The 15,336-nt window shown below is 40.7% G+C and overlaps 1 protein-coding gene and 1 long non-coding RNA gene across 2 annotated transcripts in view; one reads left to right on the top strand and one right to left on the bottom strand.

Moving 5' to 3' along the window:
* LOC148150464 (uncharacterized) overlaps window positions 1-13,373 on the top strand; it is a 40,247-nt gene extending 26,874 nt beyond the window's left edge. The window contains exons 2-3 of the long non-coding RNA XR_015756854.1: window positions 2,002-2,054; window positions 13,319-13,373. This is a non-coding gene — a long non-coding RNA (uncharacterized LOC148150464). The remainder of the gene's footprint in view (window positions 1-2,001; window positions 2,055-13,318) is intronic.
* Window positions 1-14,850, bottom strand: part of ccdc12 (coiled-coil domain containing 12) — an 88,413-nt gene extending 73,563 nt beyond the window's left edge. Inside the window, exon 1 of the mRNA XM_043687963.2 lies at window positions 14,702-14,850. Within this exon, the coding sequence (XP_043543898.1) occupies window positions 14,702-14,785 (84 nt within the window). The 5' untranslated portion in view covers window positions 14,786-14,850. The remainder of the gene's footprint in view (window positions 1-14,701) is intronic.
* Between the last annotated feature and the right edge of the window lie 486 nt (window positions 14,851-15,336).

Raw genomic sequence — 15,336 nt, 5'->3', positions numbered from 1 at the left:
GTTGTGTATAATAGCAGACCACATAATAACCTGGTGTGGGGATTGGGTAAGGATATGGGAGAAGATGCCTCAAGCCCTAAAAGTGTTGAACTTGATATTGAGTCGAGAAGGCTGTAGAGTTCCAAAACAGAACATTAGGTGCTGTTCTTCCAGTTTGCATTGAGCTTCACTGGAGCACTGCAGCAAGCCTGAAACAGAGATGTTGGCCAAGTCAGCTACGAACAGGGACTATTAATGGCTCGCAATGAATTGTGTGCAAAAGCATGTGATAACAAGGCCTTATCTATGGGAGTTCAGGTAAGGACATTGGGGAAGGTACCTCAAGCCCTAAAATTGTTGAAATCGATATTGAGTCCAGAAGGCTGTGGAATTCCCAAGCGGAAAATGAGGGGCTGTTCTTCCAGATTCATATTCATTAGTGAGTTTTGAGAAGATCTGTAGCTCTGGTTGAGGTTCTGGGTGTAGGTTTGCTCGCTGAGCTGGAAGGTTCAGTTTCAGACGTTTCATTACCAAACTAGGTAACACCATCAGTGAGCCTCCGGATGAAGCACTGGTGGTATGGCCCACTTTTATTTATGTGTTTAGGTTTCCTTGAGTTGGTGATGTAATTTCCTATGATGTCGTCATTCCCTGTTCTTTTTCTCGGGGGTCCAAATGGGATCCAAGTCAGTGTTTGTTGCAGTGTTCCAGTTGGAATGTTATGCTTCTAGGAATTCTCGTGCATGTCTCTGTTTGGTTTGCCCTAGGACGGATGTATTGTCTCAGTCAAAGTGGTGTCCTTCCTCATCCACATGCAAGGATACTAGTGAGAGAGGGTCATGTCGTTTTATGGCTAGTTGATGCTCATGTACCCTGGTGGCGAGTTTTCTGCCTGTTTGTCCAATGTATTGCTTGTTACAGTTCTTGCACATTATTTTGTAAATGACTTAGTTTTGCTTGTTGTCTGTGTAGGGTCCTTCAGGTTCATTAGCTGCTGTTTTAGTGTGGCGGGTTTGTGGGACTACCATGATGCCAAGAGGTCTGTGTCGTCTGGCAGTCATTTCAGAGATGTATTTTATGTAGGGGAGAGTGGCTAGGATTTCTGGATGCGTTTTGTCTGCTTGTTTGGGTTTATTGCTAAGAAATCGGTGGACTGTGTTTGTTGGGTACCCGTTCTTTTTGAATACACTGTATCGGTGATTTTCCTCTGCTCTTCGTAGTTCCTCTGTGCTGCAGTGTGATGGCTCATTGAACTAATGTTCTAACGCAGCTTCGTTTGTGGATGTTGGGATGATTGCTTCTGTCGTTCAGTATTTGGTTCAAATACTGAACGACAGAAGCAATCATCCTAACATCCATCCCTCCCAACTCTGTCTTCATTTTCCTAGCTACCATCAGTTCTAAAGGCAGCTTACTGGATCTGAACATGAACTCTGATTTCTGCCAGACCAGCTGAGCTTTTCCAGTAATTTCTGTTTTTGTTTCTGATTTCCAGCATCTGCAGTTCTTTCGATTTTTGTTTTTAATTATAATGCTAGTCTAACATCAGCTGGCAGGAGATACAGTTTATTATTTTAAAAAGGTGACTGCATATCTTGAAAATCTTTAGCTCTCAAAGAGCGAACATAGAATTGTAAAGGGTAGACCATGCGCGAAAAAATCTCTCTGAAGATGTATTAAAGTATCGAATAGGAGAATGTCTTTGGATGTTCTTATTTGGATTTCCAGAACCTATGTGTTCATAAAAGATAATTAACTAAAGTTAAAGTTCATGGAATCAAAGACAAATTATTGATCTGGTTCAGAAATTGACTGAACGGAAGGAGGCAGAGAAAAGAAGAATGGGCAGATACTCTAATTGGTAGAATGAGACTTGTGGTGACTCAGGTGCATCTGTGTTTTTGATATTAGCAACTTAGATGAAGGGATAGATAGTAAGAATAAATCACCATTTATCAAAACTTTCCAAATATATAGGATAGGTGGCATTGTTAATGAATGTAAAACTTTATCATTATTCAGAAACATCTACAGATGAAGTGAATTGGTAAGAAAAAATGGATTTCAATGTATAGGTATGTATTCAACCGCATTGGACTGAAAAAACTGTTCTTTCTAAATGGTGAAAACCCAAGAAGACTGTGATACAAACATGGTTAGAATCATAGAACATTAAAATTCCATGAACATATACAGAAAATCATCAAAAAGGCAAATGCTATACCAGACTTCCTTGCTCGAGGACTAGAATGAAAGGGGTGGAAAATTATGCTTCAGTGATCCAAGCTCTTAATCAGACCACATCTGGATTAGAGTCATAAAGACCCTTCGGTCCAACCCATCCATGCCGACCAGATATCCCAACCCAATCTCGTCTCGCCTGCCAGCAACCAGCCCAGATCCCTCCAAACCCCTCCTATTCATATGCCCATCCAAATGCCTCTTAAATGTTGCAATTGTACTCGCCTCCACCGCTTCCTCTAGCAGCTCATTCCATACACGTGCCACCTCTATGTGAAATAGTTGCCCCTAAGGTCTCTTTTATAACTTTCCCCTCTCACCCTAAACCTATGCCCTCTAGTTCTGGACTCCCCGACCCCAGGGAAAAGACTTTGCCTATTTACCCTATCCATGCCCCTCATAATTTTGTAAACCTCTATAAGGTCGCTATTCAGCCTCCAATGCTCCAGGGAAAATAGCCCCAGCCTGTTCAGCCTCTCCCTGTAGCTCAAATCCTCCAATCCTGGCAACATCCTTGGAATATTTTTCTGAACCCTTTCAAGTTTCACAACATCTTTCCGATAGGAAGGAGACCAGAATTGCACGCAATCTTTCAACAAAGGCCTAACCAATGTCCTGTACAGCCGCAACATGACCTCGCAACTCCTATACTCAATATTTTGACCAATAAAAGAAAGAATACCAAACACCTTCTTCACTATCCTACCTACCTGCGACTCCACTTTCAAAGAGCTATGAACCTGCACTCCAAGGTCTCTTTGTTCAGCAACACTCCCTAGGACCTTACCATTAAGTGCATAAGTCCTTCTAAGATTTGCTTTCTCAAAATGCAGCAACATTTATCTGAATTAAACTCCATCTGCCATCTCTCAGCCCATTGGCCCATCTGGTCAAGATCCTATTGTAATCTGAGGTAACCTTCTTCGCTGTCCACCACACCTCCAATTTTGGTGTCATCTGCAAACTTACTAACTGTACCTCTTATGCTGACATCCAAATCATTTATATAAATGACAAAAAGTAAAGGACCCAGCACCGATCCTTGTGGCATTCCAGTGGTCACAGGCATCAGTCTGAAAAACAACCCTCCACCACCACCCTCTGGTCTTCTACCTTTGAGCCAGTTCTGTATCCAAATGGCTAGTTCTCCCTGTATTCCGTGAGATCTAACCTTGCTATGGAGAAGGTCTCCTGTGGGGAATCTTGTTGAATGCCTTACTGAAGTCCACGTAGATCACATCTACCGCTCTAACCTCAACAGTCATCGAGGGATATGGGGGCATTGCAGGAAAGTGGCATTACGTGAGGAGGAGGCCATAAGGGCCAAATGGCCTTGTGCAATTCCTATTTCTTCTGTTCCTAACAGACATGGAAATACACAAAAGAGGAGTAGGCCACTTGGCCCTTCAAGCTTGCTCTGCCATTCACGGCTGATCATCCAAATCAACAGCCTGTTCTCACTTTCCCTACATCCTTTGATCCCTGTAGTCCCAAGTGCCAACTCCTTCTTGTTACAAAGTTTTGACCAACTGCTTTCCTTGATTCACCACTCTCTGGATAAAGAAATTTTTCCTCATCCCGGTCCTCAATGGTTTGTCCTGCAATCTTAAATTGTGACCCCAGTGCTGAATTCCCCTTCCACTGGGAACATCCGCCCTGTATCTCACCTAACAGTCCTGTTAGAAGTTTATGGATTTTTAGGAGATCTCCTCTCATTCTTCCAAACTCCAACAAATACAATCCTAACTGAATCAATCTCTCCTCATAATCAGAAATCAGTCTGGTATACCTTTGCTTCATTCCGTCTCTCGCAAGAACATCCTTCCTCAGATAAGAGGACAAAAAACGCATATAATATCAGTGTGGTCTCACCAAAGCCCAACATAATTGCAGCAAGACATCCCTGCTACTGTGCTCAAACTCTCTCATTGTGAAGGCCAACATACCATTGGCCTTATTTTACTGCCTGATGCACTATTTTCAGATGTCAAGCGCGTGCTTCCCTTGAGCAACTGGTGTAAAAAGGATAGCAAGATCTCATTGCACGTGCCCCTCGCTCAATTTATAGCAATGCTGATAAGAAATCTGTATTCCTGTTGCTATCCTGTTGCTATCAAAGTGGATAACATTTCATCTTTCCGCATAATACTACTTCTGACATATAACTGCCCACTCAATCAGAGGGAGGTTGAATGTCTTGTAAAGAGGAAGAAGGGGGCTTACATAAGGTTGAGGAAACAAGGTTCAGACAGAGCATTGGAGGGATACAGGATTGCCAGAAGGGAGCTGAAGAAAAGGATTAGGAGAGCTAAGAGAGGGCATGAAAAATCTTTGGCGGATAGGAACAAGGATAACCCCAAGGTATTTTATGCGTATGTGAGAAACATGAGAATGACGAGAACGAGGGTAGGTCCGATCAAGGACAGTAGTGGGAGACTGTATATTGAGTCGGAAGAGATAAGTGAGGTCTTGAATGAGTACTTTTCTTCAGTATTTACAAACGAGAGGGACCGTATTGTTGAAGAGGAGAGTATGAAATGGACTGGTAAGCTAGAGGAGATACTTGTTAGGAAGGAAGATGCGTTGGACATTTTGAATAACTTGACGGGATATATCCTAGGATTATGTGGGAAGCAAGAGAGGAAATTGCAGAGCCGTTGGCAATGATCTTTTCGTCTTCACTGTCAACAGGGGTGGTACCAGGGGACTGGAGAGTGGCGAATGTTGTGCCACTGTTCAAAAAAGGGAATAGGGATAACCCCGGGAATTACAGGCCAGTTAGTTTTACTTCGGTGGTAGGCAAAGTAATGGAAAGGGTACTGAGGGATAGGATTTATGAGTATCTGGAAAGACACTGCTTGATTAGGGACAGCCAGCATGGATTTGTGAAGGGTAGGTCTTGCCTTACAAGTCTTATTGAATTCTTTGAGGAGGTGACCAAGCATGTGGATGAGGGTAGAGCAGTGGATGTAGTATACATGGATTTTAGTAAGGCATTTGATAAGGTTCCCCATGGTAGGCTTATGCGGAAAGTCAGGAGGCATGGGATAGAGGGAAATTTGGCCAGTTGGATAGAAAACTGGCTAACCGGTCGAAGTCAGAGAGTGGTGGTAGATGGTAAATATTCAGCCTGGAGCCCAGTTACAAGTGGAGTTCCGCAGGGATCAGTTCTGGGTCCTCTGCTGCTTGTAATTTTTATTAATGACTTGGAAGAGGGAGTCGAAGGGTGGGTCAGTAAATTTGCAGATGATACGAAGATTGGTGGAGTTGTGGATAGTGAGGAGGGCTGTTGTCGGCTGCAAAGGGACTTAGATATGATGCAGAGCTGGGCTGAGGAGTGGCAGATGGAGTTCAACCCTGCCAAGTGTGAGGTTGTCCATTTTGGAAGGACAAATAAGAATGTGGAATACAGGGTTAACGGTAGGGTTCTTAGTAAGGTGGAGGAGCTTGTAAGAGGGATCTTGGGGTCTATGTTCATAGATCTTTGAAAGTTGCCACTCAGGTGGATAGAGCTTGTAAGAAGGCCTATGGTGTATTAGCGTTCATTAGCAGAGGGATTGAATTCAAGAGTCGTGAAGTGATGTTACAGCTGTACAGGACTTTGGTTAGGCCACATTTGGAGTACTGTGTGCAGTTCTGGTCGCCTCACTTTAGGAAAGATGTGGAAGCTTTGGAGAGGGTGCAGAGAAGATTTACCAGGATGTTGCCTGGAATGGAGAATAGGTCGTACGAGGATAGGTTGAGAGTGCTAGGCCTTTTCTCATTGGAACGGAGAAGGATGAGGGGTGACTTGATAGAGGTGTATAAGATGATCAGGGGAATAGATAGAGTAGACAATCAGAAACGTTTTCCCCAGGTACAACAGAGTGTTACAAGGGGACATAAATTTAAGGTGAAGGGTGGAAGGTATAGGGGAGATGTCAGGGGTAGGTTCTTTACCCAGAGTGGTGGGGGCATGGAACGCGCTGCCTGTGGGAGTGGCAGAGTCAGAATCATTGGCGAACTTTAAGTGGCAATTGGATAGTACATGGATGGGTGCTTAAGCTAGGACAAATGTTCGGCACAACATCGTGGGCCGAAGGGCCTGCTGTATTGTTCTATATTCTATGTTCTCCAAATCTCACTTAACATCTTTGAATCCTCCTCACAGTTCACCCTCCCACTTAGCTTTATGTCATCTTCAAATGCGGCAAGATTACATTTAGTTCCCTCACTGAAGTCATCAACAAACATTGCAAACAGTTGGGGTCCTACACTGATCCTTGCAGTACCCCACTATTCTCTCCTTGCCATTCAGAAAATGATCTATTCCTGGTCTTTATTTTCTGTCAGCTAGTTTTCTATCCACCTCAAAATACTTTCCCCAATTCCATCCACTTTAATGTTCCACATTAATATCTTATGTGGACTTTGTCAAAAGTATTCTGAAGGTACATCCGATAGAAGCTTTTAATTAGTTTTTATGTTCACTGCAAGCTTACTCTCATGATCTGTTTTCCCTTTCTTTGCTCTCCCTTGCTGAAATCTAAACTGTTCCAATTCCTGTTGTTTATTCTGGCAAATTTGTATGCCTCTTCCTTGGATCTAATATTATCTATAATTTCCCATTTAAGCCATGGTGTAGCTATCTTTCCCACTGTACTTTTGCATTAGACAAGAATTAACAATTAGTGCAGTTCACCCATGCACTGAATGTTTACCATTGCCTTTCTACTGTCATTCCACTAAAAAACATTCCCTAATCTATCATAGCCAACCTGCACCTCATACATGAACTGCAGTTCATGTATTTCGATTAACACCCTCGTTTCAGCATCAAATTCATCACTCTGCACGTTGATGAGGAATTCGATCAGATAACAGTCAGTCATTCCAAAGGGCCTCTCACAATTAGATTGCTAATTATTTCCTTCTCATTACACAATAACCAGTTCAGGATGGTTTGTTCTCCAGCTGGTTCCTCAACATATTCGTTCAGTAAACTATCCCACATACACTCCAGGAATTTCTCCTCAACAGTATTGTTATTAATTTGATGTGCCTAAAATATTTGCAGATTAAAATCATCCACAAGTGCAAATATTCCTTTATTACATGCATCCTTAATTTCCTGTTTAATGCCATTCAGAATCTCAACTTACAGTTTTGGGATCGATATATGATCTCAACTAATTTTTTTTGCCCCTTGGTGTTTCTCAGCTCTACCCACACAGATTCTACATCAACGGAGCTAATATCATTCTCCACCGTTGTGTTAATTTGCTCATTAACCAGCAATGCAACTTCACCTCCTTTTTCCTTCTCTCTGCCATTGCCAAATATTGAATATCCTTGAACGTACAGTTCCCAGCTCTCATCACCCAACAGCCATGTCTCGATAACGTCAAATATATTGTACTTGTTTTATCTATTTACACAACTAATTTATTCTTTTTATTTCAAATGCTCCATGTATTACGAACAAGGCTTGTGTTTTTAAGATTATTTGTCCTGTTTCTGGGAAGGGCTAAATAGTCTACTCCTTTCTCTAATAAACCCTTCAACACAACTTCACATGAGGACATCAATCCTCATCCCAACTTCAAAGTATGCAACCATTTTCCAACTCACAGAAAGCATTACTGTCCAGTTCAGCTATAGTCACAGTCATAAATCACTAAACATCAATGGTTGGGTCTCTAAATTCACCTATGCCCAAATTCATCCCTAATTGATGAGACAGGCTTTCTGTGCATGTGTAGATTGCTTTATTTAAATAGCATGGTTTAATACAGTCAAGTCGTCCAAGGTGTTAGGTTCAATAATAGGAGTGGACTAACAGCCAAACAAAATGAAACAAGGAATTGTGGATACCAAATCATGAGAGACATGGATAGGATAAATAGACAAGGCCTTTTCCCTGGGATGAAGGTGTCCAGAACCAGAGGGCAAAGACTTAAAGTGAGAGGGGAAAGATACAAAAGGGACCTAAGGGGCAACTTTTTCACACAGAGGGTGGTGTGTGTATGGAATGAGCTGCCAGAGGAAGTGGTGGAGGCTTGTACAATAATAGCATTTAAAAGGCATCTGAATCGGTATTTGAATAGGAAGTGTTTAGAGAGAAACAGGCCAAGTGATGACAAATGGAACGAGATTAGATTTGGATATTTGGTTGGCATGAACGAGTTGGACTGAAGGGTCTGTTTCCGTGTTGTACATCTCTAAGACTCTATAAAGGCCTGAAACATACAAAATCAGAAATTGCTGGAGAAACTCAGCATTATCTGGTAGCATCTGTGCAGAGAAATCTGTGCGTAAGTGTGATCCTTCTTCAGAACATATACAGTGCACTTGTGACTTCAAATCCCATTGTTGCAAAACTTGCGAATGAATTTGTTAAATCCATTGACTTTTTGGCTAACACTACATGTTCTATGCAGTTGATTTAATTGCCTTGTTATAAACAATTACTAGAAAATAGCAACTTAAAATTGCTCCATTTCAATTCTAAACAGGAACTATGGATTATTGTTGTGAGACACTTGAGAATGCTGTAGCAGAAAGGTAACCTAAAGTTGAGGCCAAGACAGATTGGCAAAACAGCTTTTAGCTAAGTCTGACTGTGCCTGCTTCACTCTTGAGAATCAACATTTGCCAAGCATTAAAAAAAATTCACAGGCAAGAAAGGAAGATAATCAAAGCACAAGAGCTGCAGTCATTGACTCCCATATCCTTTGCCAATACAAATCACTGTGTATATATCTCCAGCTTCCTTGCTTTGTCTACTCAGTAAGGGCAGTAACCTATCTCAACAGATGTTTTAGGTCACTTCGTAACTTTTTGAGTTACCTTTTGCTTTTAAAGTTATTTTTTATGAAATGGCATCAATGTGCAAGAAAACAAAGTTCCATATCTGTTCCCTTGGGCCAAATATTTCTTGATCATTCCAAGCTCTCCAATATCAGATGAAAGTATTGTTGTATTTACATGATTTGAATCTACTACAGCAAAGCAGCAGCAGCAACTTCCTCTTTCAACCGCAGTCCAAACTCGACCTTATCACAAACAGCAGTAGCAGAGTAACTACTTCCTTTTCACATTCCCCCACGTTCCTGGGAGAAGCCATTAATTAAATCAATGAACTGTCAGTTTGGCTAACTTTGGTAGTCGAAGTCAGATGGTTCAAGGTGCACATAGTCACACAACAGAGACTTGAGTTTACAACCCAGACTGAGGCAACACCTCATCATTGAGGGAGCAGTGTGTGGTTACAGTTGACATCTTTCAAATACTTTGAGCAATACAAGCACAAGCAATCACATGCAATATTGCATAACACTCAGTAAGGAGGGAACCTTCCTGATCTTCTGGTCAACATTCTCTCCTCAAAGCATAATTAAAAGTAAATTACTCTTTTAGCTCACTGCCCCATTGAGAGGAATTGCTGAGCAAGAACAACTAGGCCGGACATAAGAATAGCCATTACACTCCAATGATGCAAATTCTTTGCTGTGATAAGTCCCTGCATAAATTCAAGGGTAGTTTCTTAGCTGTAATGGCCAGGTGATCGTAATCCAGAGAATATATTCAAATTCCACCTTTGGCAAGTTGATTTTTTTAAAAATCTGTATGTAAGTAAAAGAGACCACAAAGCTGCCTTTGGTTGCAGAATTTCACCACTGACGTTTGGAGAAAGAAACTTGGCATACTTACCCTGCCTGGCAATATTTGTCCCCAGTAACTTAAAAATGACTGACTCTTAACTGCTCTCAATTGTATCAACTTCTCAGATTAAGTAAACATTGACAATAAATTTCATTCTCATCAAGAACAACAATAACCCAAATTTATAAAACAAAGATGTATTACATAAAAGTACGAATATCCATGTAAAAAGTGTGTTATATTACAAATAAACTACTATGTATATAATTATTATTACCGATCTCTACTGAAACCTAGAGACTGTGAGCTGGCACTAACATAAAAATCGTTATTGAACCAAGACTCAGAATTTCCACGCGCTACTCGCCATCCCCATTTCTTTACCAGAATTCACCTTCCATCTAAAGAATATGCTCTCCCTTTTTGAATCCTAACTCATTATATAAATACCATTTTTACAGGGGCTCTGCTGAGCAAGTGACAGTATTCCTTCCTCTGGAAGAGAAGGCCCACATTAAATTCCATTATCTCCTAGAGGTGTGCCATGAATAGCTTGACTGAAAATATCTATTAATGCCAATTGTTGTTTAATATTGGAAAATATCACAAGGAGTTTGTCAAAAAAAAGCACAAAAGGAAATATTAGGACAGTTAAGAAATAGATTTCAAAGAAGTTAAAAGAGGAAATGTCAGACCTTAGGTCCCAGGCACGAATAACTACTCTGCTACCAGTTATCAAATTAAAATTGTCTGACTTGATGGATACAGAATTGGAGGGCTGTGAACTTTAAGGACAATGCAGATATGGAGCAGGTAGCAACAGAGATGTGAAAACCACGAGAATATTAAAACTGAAGCTATTTCAGACCAAAAGCTGGTACAGGATAAAGCCAAATGATCTAACAGGATCAAATCAGAGATCTGAATCACATCTTCCTCCCCTAATACCCTTTCCAGTAAAATATCCTCCTCAGAATTCCCCTCCCAATAACCACAACCCCACTCCCAATAATCAAGTGTCTGTCAAAACCTTATCAGAAGCAACTCACCATCTTGAACATTTTCTCTCCTACTTCTGGAAAAAAGAGACAGCAGCATGTACTATTTACACAGTACACTGCTGCAACTCACTAAAGTTCTCCTTCAACAGCATCTTCCCAACCCACAACTTTCACCACCTACTACTAGGGCATCAGGCATATGGAAACTGCACCTTTAAGTTCCCCTCTAAGCCACACACCATCCTAATTTTGAATTATATCTTTGTACATTCATGGTAGCAGAATCAAAGACATGGAACTTCCTCCCTAATGGCACTGTGGCTGAATTGACAGCACATGGACTATAGAAATTCAAGGAGAAGGTTCATTACCATCTTCTCAAGGGTCCTTACGAACAGGCAATAAGTAGTACCCTTACTGGTGGCACTCACATCCCATTATCAATTAATTTTTTAAAAAATCACTCTCCAAATGATAGCACACACCAATTGCCTGCAAAATAATCCAACCTATTTCTTACTGACCAACAAAGCATCCATGCTGGCAGAAATGAGCTTTCCTTCATGAATACACCTCCCATTGATCAGATCTTCCTCCATTACACTAGTTCTTCATCCCCACATCTCCTTCCATTGCATCACTATTTGTTGGCCAAGATATTTAGTATGCCCCTGCTGTGAACTCCAAGCATCTCTGGCCATGAGTCGAGAGTGTGGTTCTGGAAAAGCACAGATCAGGCAGCATCCGAGGAGCAGAAGAATGGACGTTTCAGGCATATGCCCTTCATCAGGACTCAAACTTCTCTCCCATTTTTTTTTCTTGTTTCCTCACATAAGAGCGTAAAGGTAGAGCAGCAGGAAGGCAATTCAGCCCTTCAAGCCTGATGTGACATTTAATTAACATTCAATTCTATGGGCCAAGTGCTTGAAAGTGGAATGAGTGCAGATGTACGGCAACGTTTGTCACTGCAGACTCTATGGGCAGTATTGTATGATTCTACAATTCTATCATTAGCCTCTTAATTCCAGATTTTTTTTGGCCTCATTGTATGTCAGAGCTGATGGTCAAGTGAAGGAGAAGAAAACCCACCATACATACACTACACAAAGAGAAAACTCAGCCAATAAGGCCATGCTATTTGAGTATCCTTCCATCTTTTCTCATCTAAATATATTTATAATCCTCCATTCTCTTCTCTCTCATACTCTTGCTCTGCATCCTCTTAAATATGTCTATTTACTTTGATCACTCCATGTGACAGGAATTTCCATATTTTCATCACTTTTTGCACCATGAAGTTTCCTCTGGAGTTACTCCTGATTTCTTGGTGACTATCTCATATTAATTGTCTCTAGCTCATGCTCTTCCCACAAGAGAAAACATGCTCTCTGTAATTATTTGTTTAAAACCTTTCATAAGATCACCATTAATTCACTCTTGAGCCATCTTAATTAAAAAAAGGACAAAGCCCATCAATCCTTTCTAAATACCCATGGGATTTATGTTCTCTATATTCTCAGTACCCTCGGCATTGTTTCAATATCTTTTTCTTTAACAAGGAAAGCAGAACTGAAGGCAGTATTGTAAATGTGATGCAATCAAAGTTTGATACATAGCTTCGCTATTTTTTAAATCTATCCCGCTAGAAACATTGGGTTTTTTTAAATGGATTTGTTAACCTGTGGCATGTTTAGTAATTAATATATTCGTACTTTGACATTCCTTTGTTCCCGTACCTTAAGGAGTCTCAAGTTCCAACTAATTGTGGCATTTCTATTCTTCTGACCAAAATGTACCGTACATCTTCATTTTTGTAATTTGTCAACTATTTGTCCAACCTGTACTTAGAGATTATTTATTTATGCGACTCATCTGCAGTATAATTTATATGACTGTCAGCATCCAAACCATTTTTTGCACTTCTGCCCTCACCTTTCCCCTCAATCCCAAGACTACAACAATATCTCCTATATACTTACTTTGCACCCCACTAGTTTCCATACTCAAAGGATTATCCTCCACCTTTACTGCCACCTCTAGCTGGATACCTCCACCAAACAAATGTTCCCTTCACATCTCCTTTCAGCACTCCAAAGGGACTGTTCCTTCTGCAACACTTTAGTTCTCCTCCATCACCTCATTCTCTCGCCTCCTCCAATAATTCCTTCCTATATAATCACAGGACAAGTGACATTTGTCCAAGGTCCACATATTCATTCCAAGCGGAGAATGATTTACTTGTACCTCTTTCAATGTCGTCTATTTACATCCACTGCTGACAACATAGTCACCTCAACACTGGGGACTACAAATGCAGAACAAGTCACCACTGTGCAAATTACCTCTGCTCAGTCCACATCAATTATCTTTGTCTTTACAGTCACTTGGCATTTCATAATACCACTTGGCCTCATGCTCATATTTCTATTTTTGCATGGTGTGTTTTGGTGAAGTTCAACACTACCTGGGGGAAAAGCAGCATCTCATTTTCTATTTAGGCTCTTGAAAGCCTTCTGGATCCAACATTGAGAAGAACAACTTCAGACCACATAACTGTAAGTTAATATTTTAAGATCATTTCCTCCAATGACCCCATTTTCTTCATCCCTCAGTGTTTGTACTGTTTTTATTCATGGTTTTATATTCAGACGGCTTTGCTTTTATTTGATTTCAAACTTTGTTTCCAGCCCTGAAATTGGGTATCAAATCTCGATCTATTGTCTGTCTTCTCCATAAATATTACCACTCCAGTTGGCTTTTGCTCATTGGAAATCCACGGATCTCCAATCCCCCTGAACCTTTCCCTGACCATAACTCAAACCAAAAGGCCTGTCCTTTTGTTCCACTTGCCCCTCCATCTTTTTCAACAGCATAAAACACATGTCTCATCCACCTCTCTTCAGTTCTGAAGAATAGCAATTTGACTTGAACTATCAATTCTGCATCTCTCCCAAAGATGCCACAAGACTGAGTTTATCCAACGCTTGTTTTTATCTTAAATTGCCAGCATACATGATATTTTGCTTTTATATTACTGCAATTTAATGGAATGCATTTCTCTACTTTGTTGTAGAGCTCCTCAACACTGAATATTAACCCCACTAATTTAGTCACCCATAGGGTTAGACACTGCATTTTTATTTCCAAAGTCCAAATGATCGATCTAAGCTGTAAACGTCAGCGATCTTTTTAGAGAATCAATTCCCCCATACTGCTGAACTGAATAACTACCATAATTCTCACTCTCTGCTTTGTTTTGAAACATGCTGGGAATCCATCTGTCACTTGTCCTTGACTCCACATTCACTGATTTTCATCACAGTTCTATTATGGGCAAAGGCCTTCTGAAAATCCAGATACGTTGCATCTACCACAATGCCACTGCAAATCCTCTGTTACCTTCTCAAAAAAAATTAAGTTTTGTCAGGCACGACTTTCCCTTTTGAAACCCATGCTGATTGCTCATTATTGTATTTCTCAGTTCCAAGTGTTCTTATTCCTTCCTTCATAAGGTTTTATTTTCTAAAAACTCTGATATTAAACTGATTGGTTTATAAACTATCTGCAGTACTTGGTATTTTATGTCACTGATAATTAGCAAGTTGGGGTTCTTTCTTGCACGATGTCATTCAATGGATGTGTTAAATGTCGATACACTTTGTCCCATCAATATTATATTTTTTACCTTTACGACAAGAAGTAGTATCTTAAAAGTAAGGGAGGCTGTAAACATAATGTGGGATTGTCATACGATTCCCCAGTTTTATCACTTTGTAAACTGAGACCTAAAGTTAGAGATCGGAGAGCTGATGAATACAGGCCCGAGCCTCGTTTACCTGTAGCTGCCGCTCTCTCAAAGCAGTCAGCCGCTCCTTCCTCCTGCGCGCCTCCTCCTGCAGCTTCCCGGTTCCATCCGCCATCTTCCGGCTGCCCAGCGCCTACAATTCCCGGCAGCCCTTACGACAGACGTAACCAGCCACTCACAGGACAAACAACCAGAACCGTGATGAGAGGAGGGAACATCGAGCGTATCGATTCGTTCCATGCTTGACACCAAGCTGAATTCTTCACTCGCCTTAGCAAACACCAAATCATTAAAACAAGTTAGGAACACAAAACTCTTAGTTTTACTAATATACTGGGTTATCTTGCAAGAGACTTCAAAATCTAATCATTTAGACATATGTTTTCCTTGTAAGCTGTTAAGGAAACTAAGAGTAAAATTACTCATACATACTGATCTGATTCATCTCATATACTTTAAAATTGAGCCACAGTTCATTTCTAAATATTCTGGGTTTTTTTTGTCCAGATTTTCCCTCTGAATATACACTCTGTTAAACACAAAATGAATGTCAATAAATTAATAGCAAATGCATTAGCCCAAGCTCAATACCAGAAAGGGGTGGAATAAAGCAGTTATGGTATATATTAAGTCTCTCCTAAGTTCAATGGTCACCACTTGGTCCAT

This window comes from Chiloscyllium plagiosum, unplaced genomic scaffold, assembly GCF_037043375.1.
Source record: "Chiloscyllium plagiosum isolate Xiang-an unplaced genomic scaffold, Cpla_swu_hap1 HiC_scaffold_4, whole genome shotgun sequence".
In the NCBI taxonomy this organism is placed as follows: Eukaryota; Metazoa; Chordata; class Chondrichthyes; order Orectolobiformes; family Hemiscylliidae; genus Chiloscyllium; species Chiloscyllium plagiosum.
This window is presented reverse-complemented; position numbering and strand designations above follow the sequence as displayed.